This window comes from Myripristis murdjan, chromosome 12 (genome assembly GCF_902150065.1).
Source record: "Myripristis murdjan chromosome 12, fMyrMur1.1, whole genome shotgun sequence".
NCBI lineage: Eukaryota > Metazoa > Chordata > Actinopteri > Holocentriformes > Holocentridae > Myripristis > Myripristis murdjan.
Genome location: NC_043991.1, coordinates 18991730 through 19016411, shown reverse-complemented (window position 1 = coordinate 19016411; position 24682 = coordinate 18991730). Strand labels below are relative to the sequence as shown.

Genomic DNA, 24682 nt, shown 5'->3' with positions numbered 1-24682 from the left:
CATCGTCAACTTGGTATTGATAGACACAGATAACCCGTCGATAGGCTATGCTATTCAGAGAGGGGAAGGGGGGGAGGGAAGGAATGACCAGAGAGTAAGAATCAACCAAGAAACTGAAGGGAAAGACAGAGGGATTATTCTACACATGAATTCAAATATGCAAAAGAGGAAAACAGACAGAAAGAAATCAAAGGCATATGCACATAAATAAGGCATATACTCTAACAGGGTCTGCAAGTAGACAGCTAGCTAGTCTGGTATTCATCTAGAGCTCCTTTCAGTGTATGGTTTCAGTGCTAAATCTTTTCAAATCAAAGAGCTGCTCACATGATCACATCCTAACCTTGATTTCTCAGAGTTACAGTCTCAAATCAATACATCTTTGATCAAACATTGACACAAAAAAAAGAGAAAATGTGATATTAACCCATCCAGAAGATATGTCCTGATTAGCAAAGTGATCCCAAGCACCAGCGAAGCAGCCAAGAGAGAGGACGGGGAAAGAGGGGATGGAGGAAGAGAGAGAGAGAGAGAGGGAGAAAAAAAGAGACAAATACAAGTTAACAACATGACAGTAATGACACCCCCAAAACACACAAGCAAAAAAAAAAAAAAAAAATCCTCATGCAGCTAACGGATTTCCATCAGTTTTCTACCAGCAAACACAATTCAGCCACAATATTCAGGACTGGGTCAGACATTACGTGATGCAAAGTTATCAAATATCCCCCCTCATGCAAACCACCTGGGTTGAAACCATTTTTAAATGTTCCCTTCTGCCGTCGATATCTTTACCAGCCTGAAAACTCACTAATTTCAACCCAGGATCCTAAACGGTGCGTGCATCATAAACGGCCTCCCGTACCTGGTCTCCTGCAGCCACTGGTGGAAAGCGTTGGCGTGCTGTGCAAACTCCTGACGCAACTTATCATTTTCCTCCTGCCTCCTCTGCTCCTTCTGCAGCTCCAGCTCTCGCTCCTGCAGTCACATTTGCACAAACACACACAGAAATTTCAATAAGGTAAACTGCATTTAAAGCCATTTTCAGTGGCCATTAAGATTTACCTTTAGAGTAGAGAGACATTAGTTTTATAGGTGGAATTTTTTTTTTTTTTTTTTTTTTACAGAAGCATAAAAGAGTGGGGGACCTTGATGATCTTCTGCAGGTTCCTCCAGGTCTCCTCCAGGGCCTCCATGGTAAACCAGGTGTAGGGGTTGGACACCACCTGGTAGCTCTTGATCTGTCGGTCCAGCTCGGCCAGCTGGTTGAAGTCGGCCTGCGCGGAGCTGAGCGACGACCGGAAGGCCTCGTGGGCTTCACGGAGAGCCCGGATCTCCTCCAGAGAGTTGCACCTCACTGGGTCGGTCAGATCTTCCTCGGCGTTCTCGAACCAGCTGTTGAAAGCCGAGGCCTTTTTGGCAAACGTCAAGAACAAATCCTCAACCTGGACGGCAAAGAGAGGGGAAGAAGTTTAACCCGTTGAATCCTGAGCAAAGTCACTTGATTTCTTTCAAAAACATCTGCAAAAAATTACTAGTAAAATAGTTTTAGAAAAATAATTCCAGACACTTAGCAGGTGTCTGAACACAGCCAGGCATTTACCCCTTTGAAAACTAAGCAAATTCACATTATTTCTTTCAAAAACATGAAAAAAGGATGAGGAAAGTAGCAAGAAATAACCTGAGAATCAGCAAATAATTAGTAAAAAGTTACAAGAAAATTGCCCAAAGAAATAAAGTGAATTTTATTAAGGGGGTGAAATAAAATGTTTGAAAAATAAAGCCTGCCCACAGGTTCGTGGGTATCAAAAGATTGATCAAAACCTTTCTGAAGTGCTCTTGAGCCTCCAGAAGCTTCTTCTTGCGTGCGGCTGAGTTGGACAGCAGCTGGTTCCAGCGCTTCATCAGGGCGGCGTGGCGAGCTTCGATGGCCTTGGACTGGACGTGCTTGGCAGCCAGCAGCTGGTCCTTGAGGGCCGTGATGTTGGTGATTCCCTCCTGCTGGAAGGCCTGGAGGCCGGCGTCGAACGTTTCCTGCAGAGCGACAGAAAAACAAAGCTGATCAATGGTGTCTGTGACAGAGGCAAGGGCAGAAATGTAAAATGGCTTTGAGAGGAGAGCGTACCTGCTTGGTGAGCAGAGTCTGCACTGAGGAGAGGTCTCTGCCATAGTCGTCAGTCTTCAGGCTGTTCTCCTTCTCACCTGAACACACACACACACGTTAAATTTCCCTAATTTTAAACTAGTTTTAAAGTTTGGTACAACATAATGACAATGATTTAATGTATTTAAAAAAAAAAAGAATCTGTTTGTTCAGCTCAGTCTAAGTCATGCTGTCTTAAAAGGAAATATTTACTGTGGAATATGATAGATAAGTGCTCTGAGGGAGTGTTCTGAGGGACAAACAAATCTGCTTTCAGATTTAACCCCAGCTTGTGTCATATTTTAAGTTTGTTCAGATCATGACTGAGCAAAGTGCCAAGTGTCATGAATGTGTTCATGACAAAGCAGAAATGAACACTCAAATAAATCTAATTAGGGATTCTTTGAAGTATTTTGTAGCTCTAGGATTTAAAGGTCAGTAAACAACTTCTGTAGCTTTCTGTGATAACTGACTTTGTCACTTATTTTTCCACATAAGCAGCATCCTGTTTTGAAAGGAGAGGACTGATATGGAGGAGGACTGCTGTCTGCTGAGTGTTCGTACCGATCCAGGACTCCACCACATCGGCCTTCCAGTTGAACTGCAGGAAGGCTGAGTTTTCGTCCAGCTTGGCCTTCCTCTGGGCGGCTGCCCTCTCCAGCTCCGACACCTTGCCCCGCAGAGCGGCCATCTTGGCACTAATATTGTCCACGTGGTGGTTGTTCTGCAGCAGACACACATACAAGTAAGATTTTTCTTGCTTTTGCTTCTCTGCAGTCATTTTCCATATCAACATGATAATCAGTATTTCATCTGGGGTTATGGGATGTGTTTTTTCTGGTGTAACGGAAAGAACTGGGTGTAATTTGGCAGGCAGTACCTTCTTGATGAGCTCATCTCCATTAGCACACACATCATTGACTCTGTCCCTGTGCACGGTGAAGTCAGTCTCAAATGCTTCATGTTTTTTCAGCAAGCCCTGAAATGGAAAAAGATTATGTTTTTAAATTATGTTTTTGAGTCTAGAGAAAGCTGTTCTTTTTGTGCTGTTTTTAAACTGAACCTGAACTTTAGAAATGCCAGTGCACTTCAAACTCCAGCAACTGAAAGAGAAGTCAGTTTAGCTTCAGTCAACAGCACAATTGTTTTTATATGCATTTTATATGTATAGCTGTGGTTTCTCCAGCAGCAAATGAACACATTGGCACTGTTACTGAGGGATGAGCAGTGTGTTGTTAGACCAGCGGAGCAATAGCTGCTAAAAATGTGACCTTGTGATCAGATGTAAATATTGAATTTAAATATATATTATATTTTAAAATAGTAAGTAATTTCTTGGCTGTGTTTTTAATCAATTTAATGCTTAGTGAATAAAAGTATCAGTTTCTTACGAAAACAATAACAAATTTGAACCCTAGTAATTAACAGTAATGAACTTGAGCAGTAGATAGTACTGGAATCACTGAGAATGTTTCGGCTTTTAAAACAAAACTGATATTTTTTATTCACAAAGCATTAAACTGATCAAAAACCCAGTTTAGGCGTTACTTAGTGTTTGAAATGGCCGTTTGACTGCGAAGCCACACTTTCAGCAGCCACTGTTTTACACTGTTACCTCATCCTGATGTAATCATGTCAACGAGTTCACTTGGTGCTAGAGAAACCACTCCTGTTACTTATTCCCAAGTGCAAATAAAATCAATCATGCTGTTTACTGAAGTTAAAGTGATCTCTTTCTCTCAGTTGCTGCAGTTTATAGTAAACTGGAATTTCTTAGACTTTCTAAGAAAACTATGGCACACAAATGCACCTGCACAGCAGCCAGAGTATCACCGTAGTCCTCGCTCCCCACTAGATTCAACTTCTCATTAATCCAAGCTTCTTCTTCTTCCACATTAGCCACAAACTGCTGGTACTCCAGCGACTCCTCCAGCCTCTGTCCCCTACAAGGACATGAGGTAAATGCATTTAAATGTGTGTCTGCATATTTACACATGTGACAACTGTTTATATGTGTGTGTGCATCCGTCTATGTGTAAAAAGAGTGTATTTGTGTGGCTGAGCAGACGTGCCTTGCTCCAGATAAGTCCTTGAGCTCCTTCCAGTGGTCGACAAACTGGGCAAGCCTCTGCTGGATCTCCTCCTGGCCAATGGTGTTGTCATCAGACAGCTTCTTCCCCGTGTCCAGTACCGACTGGCAACACACACACACAAGGAGAAATGTCGTCATTAAAGCAGCACTGTTTTACTGTTTTAACACTGAAGTTCCTGTCACTTCAAATTTCAAAGATGCCAGCTGGCTGTTTTGGTCCAATTCTAGGTGCAATATTTAGAGCAGATTACATTAACAGGGTTCTCACCTGTATGGCCGGCTCATGGGCGCCCAGCTCGGCCTCCAGTCTCTTGTGTTTCTTCCTCAGATTCTGTACTCCTGTCAAATCACGTCCATAGTCCTCCGAACTCACAAGCAGCTTCTTTTCTCTGGATGGGGTCAGAGGCAAGGGGGAGGGCAACAGTGAGAGCTACAGATTGTAACTTGAACTTCAAAAATTGATCAGCAGACGTGACCTTAAAAATCAGTTAATGAACTGGGAGACTCTCTTCAGAGTTTCTGAACTAATTTGCCAGTTAAAAGCTTTCCATGATTTTTCTATTAACCACAAAACCAAATTTCCATCTCTTGAGTCTGACTGGGTTTCCCAGAACGATACAAGAGCTGATTGAGGAAATAAAAATATCTTAACTGTTCTCCCTTCTCAGGTTCTACCTCAATGATAATTAAAATACTTCCATGACTCTTCAAAAACTTTAGGAATATTTCATCATTTTCTAAACCATTCCCAGGCCTGGAAAACACATTTTCAAGTTCCATGACACTTCCAGGATATTAATGTCTCTTACTTGATCCAAGACTCCTCATCATCCAGGTCCCTAAAGAACTGGTGCAGGCGGTGCGACTCATTGAGCTTGGCACGGCGGCCTGCAGCCATGCTCTTGATCTTGGTGAAGCGGCCATTGACGGCATCTCGCTTGTCTTTCACCTGCGAGGTGTCAAAGGCATTGCTGGCCATCAGGCTGTCAGCCTGACCATTCAGATCCTTCAAACGGTCCTGCAGGGAGGGAAAACGAGGAGAGAGGCGGTGAACTCCACATCTGGGTGAACGTATTTTCTTAGTTTTACTTTAAATCTTGGTGAAAGTTGATATTGAGTGGAACAATTAACCTCTTCTTTTTGAGGACATCAACTAGGCCTGATAACTTTTTTATGACTACCAATTACCCAGCTGGGTATTCTGTAATTTGTGATAGTGGGACATGAGGCTAAAATTGACAAATGGCCTGAATTAAGGTCTCGCCTGTTTCCCTGAGGCACAACTGACCCACATTCAATGACATTTCTGTAACAATGACTGAAAAGCAGAGGTGCTGAGAAAGCTCAGTGCAGTCCATTACCTCATGTGCAGAAATATCAGCCTCCAGCAGCTGGTGTTTCTTCAGCAGGTTGTTGACTGAGGCCAGATCTTTGCCATAGTCCTCAGAGGCAAGAAGGGCTTCCACCTGAGGACAAACCACAGTGAGATACAACAACCTCTGAGACGGTCTTCTCTGTGTACCTGTGTGTGTTTACAGGTTTGTTTGGCCGGGAGACTCTCACCTCAGAGAGCCAGAAGTCAAAGTCCTTGATGCCGGTGTTGAAGTTTTGCTGCTTGTTGGCCTCCTTCAGCTTCTGGCTCTTCTCTGCCGACTTGTTGACTAAGAACTGCCACTGTTCATCAAGAGCGTTGAGACGTGCCTGAGGAAAGCAACAAGTCATGATCAAGAAATTTGTTTACACTCAAAATGCTGTGCAGAACTACTACATTACAGATTATTTGATTTTGACTAAGGTTTATCTACTGGAAATTAACAAAGTAATTTATATATTATTTCTAATTCAGATATTGTCACTATAAATTAATAAAAAAGGCCCTGACCTCTCCCTTTCTTGTTTTTGGATGTTTGTAATATCTGGTGATTTAGGAACTGCCATTTATTCTATTGTTAACTCATTTCAAGTCACTCTGGATACAAACATTAGCTAAATATCCAAAATACAATGGGAATGAATTGTAATTTAAAGACAACAGTAATATACATATCTCTACATGGGGAATATACCTTGACTGCATCCTCGCTGCCAGCACAGGCGCCCCTCTGAATCAGGCTGTTACCGGTATCGATGACTCCACGGATTCGGTCTGCGTTGGCGTGCAGCTCTGCCTCGAACGCCTGGTGTTTCTGATGCTTGCTCTGACGGCACGGAGAGAGACACGAGGGTAGACGGAGATGTGTGAGAACCCCAATGTGGAGGAATTGTTACCTTATGAATCAATGGATCCCTTTAAACTTTGTGAAAATGAGCGTGCGAGCGCAGAAATGTCACTAACAGCAAACATGGAGCGATGCTCTTCAACTGCCTGACATTCAAAGCAAAAGCTGAAATCAAAGTCCATTCTATTTTTCCCAATTTGACTGAGATAACTGAATTATTATCTGAAGCATATGTGAATGAAATTAATATGTGAAGTGTGTATTAGTAGATAAAATGTGTTCACTATTAATGTAAAACTAAAAGTGGGACAAAAATTGAGTCCAAAACTGAAATTCAGACGCAGATCATGACAAACATCTACAGATACACAGGACACATGACAAACACAAGATGGTAGCGAACGACATCCGCAGGGTGTTTCAAGGGAACCTAGAGGAAGAAACGGTCATTTCAAAGTTGCTTCATGTTTCCCACAGCAGGAAAAAAGGAGCAGATTTAGCTTAACTGAATTTGGCTTTGGTTAATTCAACAAAATGTCCAGTGCATTTGGTCTCTATACACCCGGCACAGAGCCAGAAAATTTGTTTTGCTATGACTATTTCTGAACGGACCCAAAGAAAGCAGAGGAGATCCATATGGTTTTACCTACATTTTTTCATATGTTAACTGAAATTGTTGAATCAACTGTGTAAGTAAATGCAACACAAAGAAAGAATCAAATATCTGAAGCAACTTTAAACATGACCCAACCTCATGAAAATTAACTGTAACAAACAAAACATATGGAAGCCACACCCGACAACTAGTAGCCTTTGATGACAAAACAGACCTACAATAAAATAAAAATACAATAAAAAAATGAGTGCAGAATTGAAACTAAACAGTAAACAAATTAACAAAATTAAAATCCATGTGAAAAAGCAGGTGGCAGTAGACGGTGCCAATGAGGGACAAACTTGAGATGGACAAACTGGTTGTTCTACACAGTGTCTACACACAAAGCAAAGACGTGGACACATGAACGATAACCTGCTTGGATGTTAGTGAGCTGACACACTACTCAAACTTACCAGCAGCTTGGACAGCTATAGAGGATAAGACAATAAGAGAAACACAAATTCAGTCTCATTTGAGACACAACACAGGGAGAGTTTGGCACAGTTAAAGAAAGGTTATGGGTCATTAGAACAAGACAAAACTTTTTTTTTTTTTTTTTAATTTTGCTAGTGACACATGACTGACAGTTATCTTTTAGCTCAACTACTTGCCTCAAAAATGGCTATCGTAGTTGAAAACAGAGTAAGTGTTTAATTTCTTCAGCTGGGTGTATTAGAGGGGATTTAGCAGACAAACAGGAGCTGACTTATACCAAAAACTGAGTGACACTATGACTCATTTTGGAAATAAGGATTCAGTATATTCAAAGCTGATGAGCTGTGTTTTAAAATGCCTTCTTTGGTCTCGTCCCCGACCGAAGCCAAATGTGTACCTGGATGTTGGTGGGGTCTTTGTAGGATTCGTCAGTGGCGGTCTGCAGCTTCTCGCTGATCCAAGCCTCAATCTCGTCCACGTCCCGGCTGAACTGCTGCAACGTCTGGGACTCGCCCAACTTCGAACGCTTTTCAATCATCTGGGCCTTCAGTCGGCGCCACCTGTGGATCATCAGGATGTAGTGTTTAAAAGTGAGCTCAAACACATCCACACACTTTGAGCGCTTTCACACCCAGTAGTCCACTTCCTAGGTCCAACTGAGGTGTGAAGTTTTTACTTTTCCATTTGGTCCCATCTGTAATTCACTTCAAACTGGACTGAGCCCTGACTTTTCGGGAGGGCCACGGTTTGCTTGTTTGGTCCAAACCAAAGTGTGAATGAGAGTTAAGACCTTTCCAAGGAAACTGAAATAACCGAATTAACGCACCATGATCCTACTGAACCGGACCAAGCGGGGTCAGTGTGAAAGCCACCTTAACATGCATTACAGCTGATAATACAAATTTGCTTACCTGTCCAGGACTTCATTGCGGCGGTTGAAAATTTCAGGTTTGGCATAGTGGTCAGCTCCGATCAGCTGGTCAGCAAAGGACTGTAGAGCAGCGATCTTCTCCTCCTGTGTAGCAGTGAAACCAGTTACACACGTAGAGCACCACTAACAACTAATTTGAAAGCTTTTAATGATCAAAATGTCTTGCTGACCTGTACGTTGATAGCCTTATCAAAGTCCTCATGTTTCTTGATGAGTGCCTCCACACTGTCAAGGGAGTCGCCCTTGTCATCGCTGGCGAGGAAGGCTTCACGAGCTGCCATCCAGTTCTCAGCCTGCTCACAGTCCCTGTTGAAGAGCTATGAGGACACACAAGTCAGTAACTAGAAAACTCCTGTTGCTGCTAATTCCTTATCTCATGAATGCCAAAATCACCTGGAGCTCAAGGCATTGGTCAAGCATCATGCGGCGCTGCACCCAGGCCTTCTCCAGGTCGGCACGCTCACGGTCTAGAGCCTCCAGCTTCTGCTGAATCTCTGGGCTAGCATAGTGACCTCGTGCAAGCAGCTGCTGGCCGAACTGCTCAAAAGCCTGGAAGGTGCCAGCGCGGGCATCAATCTCTGTTCGGTGCTCCTGAAAAGACGGAAGGAAAAGAAAGCGAAGGGTGGAGGAGGTTTACATGTACAGTCCCATCTGCAGAAACTCTGGTCTTTCAAATCTGAAGGACAGAAGGGAGGAATTCAGTACCTGGTGTCTTTCCAGAAGGGCTTCAGCTCCAGTTACATCCTTGGCCAACTCCTCTGAGGATACCAGTCCTCGGATGCCATTGATCCAGGACATCAAATCTCTGTATGGACATAGACAATTACAGCCAAGGCAGGGCCAAACGCCTTTATATTTTTCTCTAACACTGTCTTGACTGCATCTCTTAGACTCCCATAATAAGAATATCCCAATGGCAAAGAATATACTTAACTGCCAAGCTAGCTCTTCACCTGAACAATACATCTGACAAAATAACATCCACTTTTCCTGTTGTTCTCTCCCCACCTGAAATCCGAGAGGAAGCGCTGCAGGTCGTGGGAGTTCCCAAGTTTATCCTTGCGCTGGTCAGCACGTCCCACTAGGCTGCTCCAGGCAGTGTTCAGCTCAGTGCATTTCTCCTGGATATCATCCACTGCCTCTGGATGGGACTGGATCAGACGCTCTGCTGTCTCCCCAAGGGAGTTCACCTGGAAAAAGGGCCCAGAGAGTTTTTGCAAAAAGCCTTGTGATCAACGGAGAAGAAATGTGGTACATTTACAGCTGGGGATTGGCTGTGGATCAACAGTCAACATATAATTATTAAATTGTTTATTCAAACTTCAGATCAGTGATGCCAGATCAGATTTCTTGTGTTTAAATAGCATTTTAATGCCCAGGAAGGCCAACAAGAACCCCTGGGGGTCCCAAGACCCCACCCTGAAAACCACTGAGCTCTACTGAAACAGTCATGTCAGCTACAAGTCTGATCTAAATGAGACAAGGTCTAGGAAGTCAGTCTGACCTTGTCACCCAAGGCTGCCAGGTCTCTCTCAAAACCTTCATGTTTGCGCTGCAGAGCTTGTACGCTGGCCAAGTCGTGACCGTAGTTGTCAGTGTTGAGGGCCTGGTTCTTCTCCTCGATCCACTCTTTGGTCTCATCAGCATCCCTGAGGAGGAAGGAGAACAACTTTGGTTGTATGTTCTAGTGTTAATGTTCCCGTGCACCAGGACACAGCTGGACAGCTGTTGCTGTGGAAGCTGCTAGACAGCTGGGATGACTGCCCACTGGGGGACAGAGGGAGGAGGAGCACAGCAGACCTGCCTCACAACTAATAAGGGCTGAGGCTCTTGCCCATTTGTTTTTCCCCAAAATAACCAGAAGAGATGACATTACACAAAATTAACACATCAAACTCAAGATTATTGAATAAAGCTTAACTAACAAACTAAGTAGAGTGTAACTCCACCAGCACTATGTAATTCTCAAGATCTGCCTTTTCCACATCATATAGTTGACCAAATTAAACTTTTGTTTAATTTGTTTAACTGAAGGTAATCTTTTTGTTAAATAAATTCAAACACTGAACAGTTCTGTGTGTGTGGTTGATTTAGGGAGCATCTCTGTTGCTGGAGTTATGCACCTTTTTGTGATAGGCCACACCCACCACAAACTCTCAAATCCATTCTTAACTTTTCGAGATATCCGGCTAAGTAACAAACAGAATGGGGTGAAAACATAACCCCTGTCCAAATCCACCAGCTGAGGCAACTAATGAGCTCATCATTATGTTCCTACCTGTGGAATCGCTGCACCTCATGAGCACTGCCCAGCATGTTGCTCCTCTCTTCAGCCAACTGCTGCAGGGACCGCCAGCGATTGTTCAGCTCCTAAAAATAATCAATCAACCCATCACAGATCAATGTACGTAATGCAGCCCCTGTGCAGCATGTTCCTTGCTTTCTGGTTTTGCTATTAAAACTATTATAAACCATTAACTATTATTAATGATTTGCAATGTGAAATAAACAAGCCCAAATTTAAACACTGACTAATAAAAAAAATCATGGACTAAAAACAAAACAAAAAAATCTTAACCTGGAATTCAGATTCTGATGTGATAAATGCAACATTATCAATGCATGAAATCAAATTTGAACCTACAAATACCATTACATATGTGCTTGATGTGTGCTTAATTGAATAGTTTGTGCTCTATGTCAGACGGACACAGACAGTGAAGGACAATGGCGGCTAATCCAAACAAAGGAGGTGGATGACAGGGGTAAGTCACACAGGACCGGATGCATGGTAAGGACACTGATGACGGCATGAGGAGGAAATGAAACAATCACAGCAAATACAATCAGGGTCTAAAAAGGATGCTTAAGGTATAATTCTTGTACTATGCCAGCAATCCTTTTTACTAAAACAAGGCAAGAAACAGGACAAAGCAAATCACACCAAGGGCAAAAGCCATTCGATGACATGGGAGGGAGGATGGAATCAAATGGAATCACTGACTCTAAACACAAACTTGGGTCAGGTACAAAAGAACTGGAAAGGACAAAACCATGTGAGACCGAAATCAAACCATGACGCGGGGGTTAGTTTTCTGATCACAATGCAGGACACAGATGCGAGTGGGAGACGGATTCAAAATGAGGTGGGAGTGGTCTCATTACTCTTACCTTGATAGTATTAAAGTTAGCCGTTGTTTGAACAGCCAAGCGTATATTCTACAGTCAAAGGTGAAAAAAATCATGGCAGGTAGAAGGAAAGAAAAGAAAAAGGAGGAGGAGGAGGAGGACAAAAACAGAAAACACCACACCAGTCAAGAGAGTTATGGAAACTCCCAGGGCTTGTCTTGGTTTTCACCCAAGACTGCCCAAATCTTTGCACCAGTCAAGACACAGTTAGCACCGCACCCAAGGCTGGAGAACAGGCCAGCCAGCCTCCCACCACTGGGCCATGAGGGATCGTAGAAGATCCTTGTAAACGATTAGAACATCTTGAGACTTGCCAATGTCTAATCATCTTACATGAGGAGATGTAACATTAAGCCCCATGCCAGTAACATGTATCAATGGGCATGATTGCAGCTCATTCCAAAAAGACAAAAGTATCAAACATCAACCCAATACTGCACAATCATGCACAGGTCAAGTATCACATCAAGATTGACAGGTTGTCAAGTCTTTGTAGTTGATACGTTTTGTCAAACACATATCAGAATAATTCACATTTATTTTTGTGGAGACAAGTCAGGGTTAGATGATGCTTACCTTCCATGGGGAGGCATTCTTTGAATCAGCTTCATCCTGTTCATGAAACAAGCATGAAGACAATGTGTTAGTACTTGATTTTCATGGCATACAAAAAAATATAGCAAGCAAAAAGTAAAAATAAGCAAATAAAATGCGTAGTCATTATAAGCATGCTTATAACCTTGCCAGGAGCAGCTCCAAGCAGTTCCTGTTGCTGCAAGAGCAAAACAGTTTAAATTATAAACATACATCTTTTGCAGTAGCGGTTCAAAAAGTCAAAATCTTCACAAACCTATTATCTCATTCCCCAAACAATCATGAGCAATAGATTTTACCCACACCATTTAATACTGTTATTTTGTACATGTGTGCCCCATCTGCTTACAACACATCTCCAAACATGGAAGATTTTCCATTAAAAAATATCAGTATCATATTCAGTGAGATGGACTCTACCTGGGCCTGGACCATGGGGGCCTCCTCAGCCATGAGGCCTTCAGACTCCAGCTCAGACGCCACCTTGTTGATGTCTCTCAGGCGAGATTCATTGGCCTTCAGGTCCTGCATGGAGAAGAATGATATCATACAGTCTGAGATACTATCATGAACAAATTACAACTCTGGACAATCTCAACAATCCAAAACACTAAAAATATTGCATGTCAAACCTAAATTAGTGTTTGGATTTCAGCAGCTGCTTTGTCTAAATTTAGTTATGGGCATATATGCAAGCAGCAACACCAGGCAATACAATATGTCACATATTAGAAAAGTCACAGATAAAAAACTGGCTGAGGAATTGTGTTGTGGGCTTGCATCCATCTCAGTGGTGGAAACTCCCTTTGCACTTTGTCACATACAAACATTAACTCACTCTGCAAATTCCCAATACCCGGAATGAGTCAATATTGCAATAAATTCAAACATTTATCAATGCAACAACTGACCATTTGAAACCTGAATAAAATCACTTGATTTCTTTCAACATGGGAAAAATGTGATGACCAAATCCTCAAAAAACAAAACAAAACAAAAGACAAAAACAAAAAACAAAAAAACAAAAACAAAAACAAAACATGACCCAAAAATTGAGCAAAAAATGACTACAGAAAGAAAAAAAGAAAACAATTTTATAATTATTAATTATTACAATTATATATCTAAAACGTTACCATAACATCGCCATAAATTACCCCCAAATTTAAAAAAATACAACAAAATTGTTTAAAAAAATGTAAACAAATACACAAACATTATAAACAAAACATTAAAATTCAGAACACATTATAAAATAAAATCCGTCTACAGGCTCCATGGGTTTCTAAGGGTTAATGATAAGTAGCTATCATTTTAGACACAAAAAATAAAAATTTGTATGGGGAACACAGGTGAGATTGACATTTTGGAGATATCTACACGCTGATAATGTAAATCTAATAAAAGATAAGTAGTATTAAAACAGTCTTATAAACCACGGAACAACCTTACCTTCTGGAAGTCATCAAACTTCTTCTGGAGGACCTCGACCTGCTCCAGGTCAGAGCCCACCTCCTCATTAGTGAGAGCGCTCTCCTTCTCGTTGATCCACTGCTGGAGCTCGTTGGCCTCGCGGAACAACATGAACTTCTTGCAGCTCTTCTCTAGCATGTCCTTGCGTTTCTCACCCAGCTCCAAAAGAGTCCCATACCTGGAAAAGGAGATACAACTTTAATATGAAACATCACCATAAGCCACGAGATCTTATGCATAGCACATAGGATCATAAAAAAGGACACTAGCTGGTTTCATGAGGTCATGAGATTCATGAATTGGAAATGTACAGAAATTATTTAATGAATAATATCCAACAAGAATTATTATACTAAACAATTTCAATGTTTTTCAGTGTTGGGCCAGGACCTAAGAAGCTATCACCACAGAATCCATTCAAATCAATGAGTGTGTACATCAAAGGTCTTAAGGTGTGTCTAAATTAGTTAGCAACCTCTTTCAGTGCCCCTCACAGAACATGAATGGAGGCATTACAAGGTGAAAAGTATGTCTGATGATGTCTTAGAGCTTGTGTAACACACCAGGACACAAAGGTATAACACACTTTACGACCTTACTTGACTTGTCACCATAGCAAACAACTATAATCAGCATTTTACTGGGTACCAGCTAAATGACCACAGTAAATGAAGCAATGTCCATTCTACTCCAATCAAGTTCTGTGGTGTCGCCCAGAAAATATAAGAAATGTTTTCCCTGACAGATCTCAGGTTCTGCCTGCTGCCACAGTGAGAGATTTGTGATTAGACACTAGTAACAGTATATGATGTTCAGAGATGGCTATTACTATCATGTTTTGCGAATTGTGTTGCTCTGTCACCATCATGTGGATTTTTACTGTACAGGCAGGCAAAGGCTGATATCCAGTGCTTCAAGAAGTCAAAAGCTTGCAGCACAGAAATTGTCTATGCTGGTTGTCTATGGGTTACACTATATATTGAACAAATTTAAAATTTTCCCAGGCAATCATGGTTCATGGAGGTTGAAAGTCTGCAGGATTTCAGTCAAATGCAGGATTACAGCAGCAAAAATCACCCATAGAGAAATCACCTGATGTACTGAGTAACATGAAAGCATGCAGACTTCTGAGTCTGTATGGATGACGACTGAAAAACACTTGAAATGAATCAAAGCCCTGCATTTGCAGAGCAGATCTGTTTGTGACATGGGATATCATGGGTGCGTATGACTGTATTTTCAGCCTAATGATATGCACACATTTCACAGACACAGAACATTCAGAGCGTAACATCCATGGGGCAAGCCTGGGATGAAAAGGGCATGACAGGTGTGGATCAAAGGGAGATAACTTCTATCCCTCTGCCGAATAGAAGATGAGGTGATGTGGAGACAAAAGTCACAGAACGTAACAGGGGGCTGTTGGGGGGAGGCAGTAGCTCGGCTGATGGTCTTAAGTGGTATCACGATCACAACAACGCGCTGAGCGGCGCTCATTCCTACTCACAGCTCTTCCACCTGCTTCATGCGCACAGAAACGCTGCAGGCCTCCTTGGTGACAAGCCTGCACAGTGGCAAGGCGAAGCGAACACAGGGACAGACGCAAGGTTAAGTAGTTAAACACAGAGAGAAGACACAGCAGAGGAGGCACACAGAGAAAAGGGAAGGGGCAAGGTTATCAATATTAGAAACAGAGCAGAAGATCAGATTAGATGGCAAAGAAGAAGGAAGACCGAACACTGAGGGGGCTACAGGGCAACTGATACACCCCAGTTAGGGAAATGTAGTGGAAGATAAGAAAGAACGAGTTAGTGGAACAACTAGCATTAACAGGATAGTTCACTCATTTTGAAAAATTTTATGTACTTTCACTTCCCCCCTAGCAGTTATGTAGGACAGTAGTGCTAACCGCAGGACTTTCCCCCAACTACCATTCTTAAAAATAAAAGCCTCAATCCACTCTAAAAAGGTTTAACATCACTTTTCATGTGTTGCTTTCCAAAATCAAAAAGCACATATGCCCAGCGAGTGCACACAGACCATCGATTTGCTCAAATCAAAGTTCATAATTGTATTTTTCCTGTCATCAATGTCCAGAAAGTTCAAGTAACTTATTTTCTTCATTGCTTCATTCAAATGTTGTAACCAGCTTCCTCTTTTCCTCCGCTCCTCTCTATCGCACACAATTCACATACCTTTCAGCCACCTGCCAACCACTGTTGTAACTGAGGACCAGCACAGAGAGCTGAGACTACACACAAAAAAATAGTTCTACTGCTGATCTTTTTTTTTTTAATCCATCAACATTTTTAAGCCATTTCAGGCTGTAAAACCTCTGCTACACATCATTAAACCCAAACTTTAAGAATTTGAGTGGATTAGGATGGTTAGAGTGTTATCTGGGAAAATGAGGCATTTGGAGCAGCCAGCCAGTATCCAGCACTCACTAATGTTGAGAGGAAGATAGCACCACTACTGTCCTACATAAAAGCTGGGGGGGGGGGGTGAAAAACAAGCACATTTTTTAAAATGGGCGAACTATGTCTTTAAGAGTTTTTTGTGTTGGTTTCTTACTGATTCTCGATCTGGTCTTGGCGCAGTGCAATGCTGCCTTGCTCATCCAGGAGGTTTTCCCTGGAGGAAGACTGGGTGGGGTCAAGCTTCTTCACATAGGCAGCAGGAACGAAGCCCTGGCGATCGTTGACCTCCACTTTCCACCAATCCTGATGCATGGGAGAGGGAAAATAATGCAAAGACACTTAATCTATGATTAACATGGAATGCTATTCCCCCAAGTAAATCCGGTTTATCTTCGTACTTTGTTGGTGCTGTTGAGCAGAGTGAGGATGTCGCCCTTCTTCATGGTGACTTCACGGGGGCTCTTCTCCTGGTAGTCGTACAAGGCCAAGACCAGCTCCTTCCCTGTCTCATCATCAGTGGGAGCCACTTGTTGCTGTTTGGTTAGACAAACAACTTGTGTCACTGACTGAATTGTGCTCTATTTCTACATTCTTGAAATTGTTATAATATCTATATCAGGAGAAATCAAATTCCTGTGCAACCCATCATCCAGAGGTTTGACACTTGAATGTGAAGCATCAACAATCTAGCACCTGTCCAAAGCTTAAATGTGAGGGAGGTTTTTTGGTTTTACCCTGCAGGACTGGGCCTGTTCCTTCAGGCCCTGGATGCTGCTGCCATAGGCAATCAGGTCAGACATAAGAGCCTCGTGCTTCTTCAACAGGGCCTGTGGAAGAGAAGGAGTTATATACAACTGGACTTGTCACATGATAAAGGATTTAAACCAAGGACGAAACAGAGAAATTTGACAGTGAAACATGGCCAGACAACTGAAATAAAGAACACACAGAAAAAACAGGAAGCATGGCAAGCTGCATTCAGACCAAATTCTGTACACTTCAGAGAGCAGATGACATTTGCGATAACAGAACTGTTTATCTATGATATTTTTTATTTGTTCCATTTTGGGCTGTCATCAATCAAAGAAAATCTTGGGCAACTGAAATCTGACCTGCTCTTGGGCCAATCGATTGGTCGATCAAAAATCTGCACACTAATCTGAATGGCCTAAATGAATTATGAATAAGCATAAAAAGAAATTTGTAGCATATTAAATCATTTTTAACCTAATTATTTTACACTGACTTCATAACAACAGACACACTTTACTTGGTGAGGAGCAGGCACACCCCCATATTCATATGATTTCTGAAAATAGAACTATACCATCAGGTGATCCCAGCACAAGAACTATTTGGGAAGATACAATATAATTTTAAGATAATTGTTTTTGTCTTATTTTACAATAATAATAAACAGGACACTCCACAATTATTCCAGCCCCTAACCTAAAGCTTTCACCCATAAATACAAAAAGGCCAAGACCATTTTTAAAATAAATATGTATTACATAAGCCAACTCAAGTTGAGAACAATTGAGGCTACATATATAAAAAAAAACATCCTGTTACAGAAAAGGCCTCAGCAGTTTGGATTTTTAATCACCAATAACCTCAAAACTGGTATAAAGGCTGAGCATACTATAGTGGGGGACTGTAATAATGGGACTACAGGTTATCAAACATCTTAGCAAAACAAAACAAAAATTCTCTAAAATGAAATAAAGTGCCTAAATCCAGCAAGGCATATAGGCTCCAAAATGAAATAAATTGTGTCAGAAACACTAGCTTCTTTAGAAGGAGACAGTTTGTTGGTTTGCTGACAATAAATCCTGGTTCGGAAAAATAGGGTTACAGATCGCATGATTAAACTGACAGAAAAAAAGGTATTCTTTTGCAACAGACAAAGCTGACACACCAATATGGATAATTTGACTGCTATTTAAATATTCATCCCCTTTCCATTCTCTTCATATACCTCGGCAGAATCTTCATCTTTGCCATAGTCTGTGCTCCCCACAATGGGCTCCTTCTCCCTCATCCATGACTCAGCTTCATTGGCATCAGCAAAGTACTGCTGGGCCTGCAGAGAGTCCTCCAGGTCCTGTCTCCTCTGGGAGGCCTTGGCCTTCAAGTTGTCCCAGCGGCCGTTTAACTCACCCAGCTTCACCTTCACTTCCTCACCGGCAAAGTGCCCTGTGAACCACAAATGAACATTTGTCAACTGCTGCAATATATCCGGGTTATTTTTGGTTTTTAAGAACCAATAGTCATTTCACATGTTTGGCAAAATATCTACAAAATGTAAATACTTCATGTTTCTGCTAATCTTTTCCAAAACCATCACACTCATTTTAAGAATTTATGTAAAATGTGGGGAAATTGTAGTAAATGGGCCCAACACTGAAAATCACTGGTATGGTCCAGGGGGTATGGTCAAGGTGACTTCCATCTTGTATATAATTTACAGCCGTAATAGTATGACGCTTAAGATAAATCATTGGAGATTGTCATGAATGAAATATTTTCAAGTCATTACCTTCATCCACCATGGCCTCTCCTTTCTGTGTGACAGCCTTAATGCGGGGCTCGTGACCAGAGATCTCAGCCTGCAGGGCCTGGTGCTTCTTCAGGAGGTTCTGAACACCAATCAAGTCTTTGCCTGAGGGAAATAGCATGATCAAAACTCATCTTTGCTTTGCTAATTGATCAGTTCAGTTCAGGTCAGTTAAAAATGAAACCAAGAAAGCTGTTAACTGTTGAGTTTTTTTTAATCTATGACTGAAATGTGATGGAGACTATCCACAGCAGGATAAACGCCCATTTCGCAGCACCATAGTTGGCTTGGCTGGATACTGATTAAGCCTACCTCGGTTAGTAGAGGCGGCGATTGGCTCTTTCTCACGGATCCAGGTCTCCTCATCCTCCACGTCTCTGAAGAGCTGCTGGAGCCGCAGCGAGTCGGACAGTTTCTGCTTACGGGCAGCCATGGGCTCACGTAGAGCCTCATAACGAACCACCAAAGCCTCCTGTTTCTTGCGAATGTTGTCAGCATCAAAATGTCCAGCTTCTTGGAACTGGCGTGCCTGGATTGTTATGCCGTCAATTCGGTCCTAATAGGAAAGTTTCACAAGAGATTGTAATGAATTTTCTATTCCAATGCTACACACTTACCAGAGTATCCAACTGAAGAACAACCCATTCCCAATGAGTCTTTTCAAGTAATCCACCCCAAGGGGAGAAGCAAAGAACTTGAATGAAACAGACCGGTTTTGGTTCGCTGTGGTCATTTGGCTGGGACAACATGAAATGGCAACTGCCGTTAGTTGCTATGGTGATAAGTCATCAGTAGGGCCGTACAGCATGTCACACTATCTTGAGAACTGAGAAGATTTGTTTTGCTGTAGCTCCATGCTCAGGACCCCACTGCTCGTTTGGTTGTTGCTGCAACAGTTCCTCGCAATAGCAACAAATCACATAAAAATGGCTGCCGCTCTAACCATCCTGCTATGTTGATTTGAATGGGAAAGTCCATTCCACTCCAATTTAAGTTCAGTGTGGAGTTGTATGTTAAAAATAATCGAATATGTCATTTTACTTAAGGAAGGGTCTAGCAATAGCAGAAAAATGTAATGATGAGAGATAAGTCCCAGTCACGTAATCAAAAAAAAGTCAGATGATCTGTAAGTGTCTGTAGGTAAACTGGGTACCTGGTGAGCGGCTACGTCAGCCTCCAGCAGGGCATGTTTCTTCTGCAGGTTCTGGACACTGGTCAGGTCTTTTCCAAAGTCGTCTGAAGCCAAGTGGCCCTCCACCTCGTACAGCCACAGCTCAATATCCTCTACGTTCCTGTTGAACTGCTGCTGCTGGTTGGCCTCACGGAGCTTGATGCCTGTGGTAAAGCCGCAGGTGCAGAGAAAAATGCTCACAATCAAATGGTTTCAGTATCCAGTTAAGGCAAAAATTTACGACTAATACACGCCTCGTCACCACAGTTAGCTGGAATTTTGCATCCGGCACCCCTCAGGTATGGAAATCCCTTCCCTGAGAATCTCAGGTTGGCCAAGTCAGTATAATCTTTTAAGTTACTTCTCAAATTCATGGCCTTTTCATAGTGTTTTTTATTGTGGTTTTATCATTTTACCATTTTAATGGTTTCACATCATTTTATTATGTGATTAGTTTAATTTAATTTTTTATCTTTATTCTTGTGATTATCTGACCATATTTTGTTATTTTTTATGATGGTATGTTATCTCCTCTATTGCTGATTAAATCCTGATTTTTGTGATCCCCATCTCATTTCTTTTAATGTTAATTTTGATTCACTAGCTGTAATTTTTAATGTTGTAGTTGCATTGAGTCATAATTATATATAATATCCCCACTATCCTACATCTGTGGAACCGTGGATCACGTCAGCTCAATTTAATGCTACGATACCCAGGAGCCCGTAGGCAGTAGGGCTTTTATTCTGCAAGCTTTAAACACCTCACTATGGCCGTTAGTATCACTAACGGCAGTTGTACTTGGGTTTTGCTCATTTCAAAATTACGAAAAAGAACTCCTCTATACCGTACCCTTAAGCTCAGTGGCTTCTAGCAGTTTCTTCCACTGCGAGCTGACTTCCTCCATGCGGCCAGCCACTTCAGCCGAGGCATAATGTTTTCCATCGAGCAGTTCCTGGCCAGACTTCTGCAGAGCGTCGATGCGGCTCTGGTTAGCCGACAGCTCAGCTTCAAAGGCTTGGTGTTTCTGCACCTTGCCCTGCAGGTTTGAGGGGTCCTGGTGAAGAGAAAGAGGATGAACAAGGAGTGGGGGATTTAATGCGGCACAACATGGACATTAAGAAAGATGTTTCACAAGGGACAGCAAATCTCTACACAGCACTTTTGTAAATTAGCTTTGATTCACTCTCAATGCCTGTTTGGTTAAGATCCAGTAACTCTATGAAGACAGGAACCGACCTTGTAAGCCTCATCGGTGGCAGTCTTCATCTTCTCGTTAATCCAGCTCTTAAGCTCATCAGAGTCCCTGAAGAACTGCTGCAGGTGGAAGGAGTCCTCCAAGGCAGCGCGGCGAGACTGGGCACGTTCATGCAGGGCATTACGACGGCTGAGCAGCTGATGAAATGCAAAAGAAAACGGGACGTTATGCATTTTAAGTTTACACCGACGCAGGTTGGCTGCCTAGTTGTATTAACTATCAATGGTCATATATTCGTTATTTGAAATTGTCAAAATTGAATACATGAATAATGTTGAGGGAGGTTTAAGGGGGTTGACAACGGTACTTACAGCATCTCTGCGGGTGGCCACATCCTCTTTGGCATAGTGGTTGTTCTGGATTAGTTTGGTAGCGAACTCATCAAGGGCCTAGAGGGGTCAAAGATCATTACAATGTTAAAAGTTACACCCTATTTGAAGATAGTAGAGTGCAATAAAAATGGGAAATAACTTAATTCAATTTAAAATACTCCATAGATGGCTCTGGACACAAAAGATATGAGTGGAATCTGATACTAGAAGACTTGCAGGAGATGTGGAGTGGAGGGAGTCTTTATCTTACATTTACTTTGGTCGTATCCAGTGTTTAAGGACTGATGGAATAATATCCAACAAAAGGTTGTTTGAGATCTTGTAGACATTCCCTAACACTGTAAAGCTGATCATGTTCTGGAGGTAGAATATTCTGTCTATCACAATATCCGCATGTAAACTGTTGAGACACTTGAAGAACCTACTAACTCCTCTACTTTAGTTATGGCCCAGGAAATATAAAGATATAATTAGAATTATGCTCATTCTTCAGGTTATATGAATGAAAGGTAAATGGTGGGAGAGGCCAATTGACTAGCGTACGTACAGTGATCTTCTCTTCCTGGGCACTGAGTGACTTCTCAAAGTCTTCATGTTTTTTCAGCAAGGCCTCAACGCTGTCCAGGGAGTCACCAAGGTCCTCGTTCAGGAGGAAAGCCTACACACCAAACACATTATGAGTTCACATGACAGAAAAAAACAGTAAAATCACACCAGGGTAATTCATTCCACATGTACAGTCTGTAACAACATGTGGTGTTTCCTTTATTTGTGAAGGTGTATGCCCTGTGGGTGGGCAGGTCCTTGTGTATGCATTGGTGAGACAAGTCACCTCTTGTTTGCTCATCCAGTTGTCAACTTGCTCGGTGTCCCTGTAGAAGAGCTGCAAGTCCATGCACTGCTCATACTGCTGCCGGCGAACTTCCCACAATTCCAGAAGAGACTCCTTCTCCTCTGCGAGTATGCCCAGCTACATGCACAACACAACGCAACAGGTTAGAGCAGAATAAAGACTCAAAGTTTAGAAAAGAATAAAGACTCACGACAGTAATTTTACTTGCTAAGGCACTATGCAGTACCACCGATCCATCACAAAAACTACACCCAACTTTGGAATACTGTAATACAGAAATGGCATAAGAACTAAATCTATAACATTCATTATTGATTATTATTAATATTCATTATTAACAGGCAGGCCACACTCATCCCAGTACAGACCAAACTGTATTTGTAAAACAGAGAATAAGCATCCTTAGCAGTACTGACAGACCTAAGTTAATAGTGGTGATTGAGCTCACTGGCTGCTAAATTAATGCGATGCTTGCTAGATGGAAAATTTGGTTACAAAAGACCTGTAACCTCTCTTAGGTAAAAACAGGCCTCTAAATATTTATAGAGTGGACTATAAAACCACAGACAATTTATACAGTCTATAATAATGTCAAAAAACGATACATATGAATATGATTCTTTTTCCTAATGTTGCTGTCACCAGTGGATTTGTTTTCTGACTCCCTTTGTTTTTTTCTGCATCCTCTGGGCGCACCAATATGGCAGCTTATCCACTTTCTGGTGGCTTCAACCTTAGTGGGTGGTCGATTATTACCGTATTCATCCTGAGTGTATTACAGATTAGATTCTTGTACCTACACTGGGCCAAATATATACACATGGTGCAGTAGCAGCATCTTTTATTTTGATGTTTGGTCCCATTTGAGTGACTAAAAAACTATCTGCATCATCTGAAAGGACTGGTTCCATTTGTTTGGATATTTTATATCCACCCATAACAAGCAGCACATGAAACATAAAGGTAACAAGATGTTGGCACATGGTCCTACCTTCTCCTTAACCTCCTCAGAGGCATAGTGGCTTGTGTTGAGCAAGGCCTGGCCAGCTTCATCAGTGGCTCTGAAACTGTCCTCGTGGGCATCAATCTCTCCCTGGTCAACACAGGAGAAATACACTCAGCAAAACATTGCCAACTGAAAGCACAGATGGTCCAATCAGCTTAAACATTGTTCCAGTTTTAACTCCTATCCATGTTAAAAAAAAAAAAATAATAATAAATCAAAGTGTGAGATAAAACTTGTATTTCATTTCATAAAACAAACTCCAAAATGTCTTCATTGTTGCCTGCAGTATCTTGTCAGGTCTGCCACGGCTGAGTGATGCTTTGTTTATACCTTGTGTTCCTGGTGGCGGTCCAGCAGAGCTTCAGCTCCAGCCACATCGTTGGCCAATTCATCGGCATTGATCAAGGCCTTCATCTCTGTCACCCAGCTGGTCAGGTCTCTGAAGTCAGCAGTGAAACGCTGCAGCCTAAAAGTGGACCAAGAAGACGGTCAGAAGAGGACAGGAGAGACTGGCTACAACTCTGATCATGTGAACTTATGACTAGAAGTTACCATCTAAAAAGGGACAGTTCGCCCATTTTGAAAAAAAAAAAAAAAGATTTCATTTCACTTTGCTGTTATAGAAGACAGTAGCGGTGCTATCGTCCTCTAAATGTTGCTGATTGCTGGACACTGGCTGGCTGCTCTAAATGCTCACTGTTAGCCTCCTGCCACTGAGGTGGACTGAGTGAAATGATGGCCTCCACGTCTGAGAATGATGTCAGATAATCCAAGACAAATTATACTATTACGTTGTAGTTTGTGTGTATCTGAGCATTCCCTGAACTTGCAATTCCACATGTGCAACAAGCAGACTGTGTTTCAATGCCCCCCCCTTATCATGATGATGCCCTTTTTCTGCGTTTGGTGGCTTACCGATAGGAGTCATTCAGGCGGGCGTGACGTTCAGCAGCCAGAGTGCGAATCTGTTCCCAGTTGGTGATGAGCTCGTCCTTCTTCAAGTGGATCTGAGAGGCGTTCTGGGGATGTGTCTGCTGCAGGCGCTCTGCATCACCACCAAGTGTGTTCACCTGATTGGAGGAGGAGGAAAAAGAGAAGACAAAAAAGAAGTTAGCATCCTATGTTTGAAGGTCATGGTCATCTTGCATATGTTGGTATGGTCATTCTGTGAAGCATCAAATGTCCTGCCTTGTCTTCCAGAGCAACCAGGTCTCTCTCCAGACCCTCGTGTTTGCGCAGCAGGGCCTGCACGCTGGCCAGGTCACGTCCAAAGTCATCAGAAGCCATGAGCTGCTCCTTCTCCTTGATCCAGCTGATGGTCTCATCCACATCCCTTTTGTTGGAATCAAAA

At 42.2% G+C, this 24682-nt stretch overlaps 1 protein-coding gene across 9 annotated transcripts in view; it reads right to left on the bottom strand.

Moving 5' to 3' along the window:
- The window catches only part of sptan1 (spectrin alpha, non-erythrocytic 1), a 46184-nt gene that overhangs the window by 5751 nt on the left and 15751 nt on the right, over positions 1-24682 (bottom strand). For 3 of the 9 annotated variants that reach the window (XM_030065812.1, XM_030065807.1, XM_030065813.1), the window contains exons 6-49: positions 24520-24664; positions 24247-24401; positions 23662-23797; positions 23317-23418; positions 22305-22442; positions 22020-22130; positions 21452-21529; positions 21122-21277; positions 20735-20939; positions 19865-20046; positions 19024-19267; positions 18694-18816; positions 18133-18350; positions 16889-16981; positions 16553-16687; positions 16309-16457; positions 13714-13912; positions 12682-12786; positions 12407-12439; positions 12244-12279; positions 11650-11697; positions 10757-10848; positions 9983-10127; positions 9487-9668; positions 9184-9283; positions 8872-9069; positions 8649-8795; positions 8459-8562; positions 7945-8107; positions 7526-7540; positions 6302-6433; positions 5799-5936; positions 5597-5701; positions 5045-5253; positions 4504-4624; positions 4216-4337; positions 3954-4086; positions 3024-3122; positions 2708-2867; positions 2126-2202; positions 1825-2034; positions 1149-1445; positions 866-978; positions 428-445 (exon numbers count right to left, since the gene is read on the bottom strand). In XM_030065812.1, the coding sequence (XP_029921672.1) occupies positions 428-445; positions 866-978; positions 1149-1445; positions 1825-2034; positions 2126-2202; positions 2708-2867; positions 3024-3122; positions 3954-4086; positions 4216-4337; positions 4504-4624; positions 5045-5253; positions 5597-5701; positions 5799-5936; positions 6302-6433; positions 7526-7540; positions 7945-8107; positions 8459-8562; positions 8649-8795; positions 8872-9069; positions 9184-9283; positions 9487-9668; positions 9983-10127; positions 10757-10848; positions 11650-11697; positions 12244-12279; positions 12407-12439; positions 12682-12786; positions 13714-13912; positions 16309-16457; positions 16553-16687; positions 16889-16981; positions 18133-18350; positions 18694-18816; positions 19024-19267; positions 19865-20046; positions 20735-20939; positions 21122-21277; positions 21452-21529; positions 22020-22130; positions 22305-22442; positions 23317-23418; positions 23662-23797; positions 24247-24401; positions 24520-24664 (5871 nt within the window). Of the gene's footprint in view, positions 1-427; positions 446-865; positions 979-1148; positions 1446-1824; positions 2035-2125; positions 2203-2707; positions 2868-3023; positions 3123-3953; positions 4087-4215; positions 4338-4503; positions 4625-5044; positions 5254-5596; positions 5702-5798; positions 5937-6301; positions 6434-7525; positions 7541-7944; positions 8108-8458; positions 8563-8648; positions 8796-8871; positions 9070-9183; positions 9284-9486; positions 9669-9982; positions 10128-10756; positions 10849-11649; positions 11698-12243; positions 12280-12406; positions 12440-12681; positions 12787-13713; positions 13913-15241; positions 15299-16308; positions 16458-16552; positions 16688-16888; positions 16982-18132; positions 18351-18693; positions 18817-19023; positions 19268-19864; positions 20047-20734; positions 20940-21121; positions 21278-21451; positions 21530-22019; positions 22131-22304; positions 22443-23316; positions 23419-23661; positions 23798-24246; positions 24402-24519; positions 24665-24682 lie in introns of all 9 variants that reach the window. The other 6 variants (XM_030065815.1, XM_030065809.1, XM_030065810.1 and 3 more) reach the window with 6 other exon arrangements.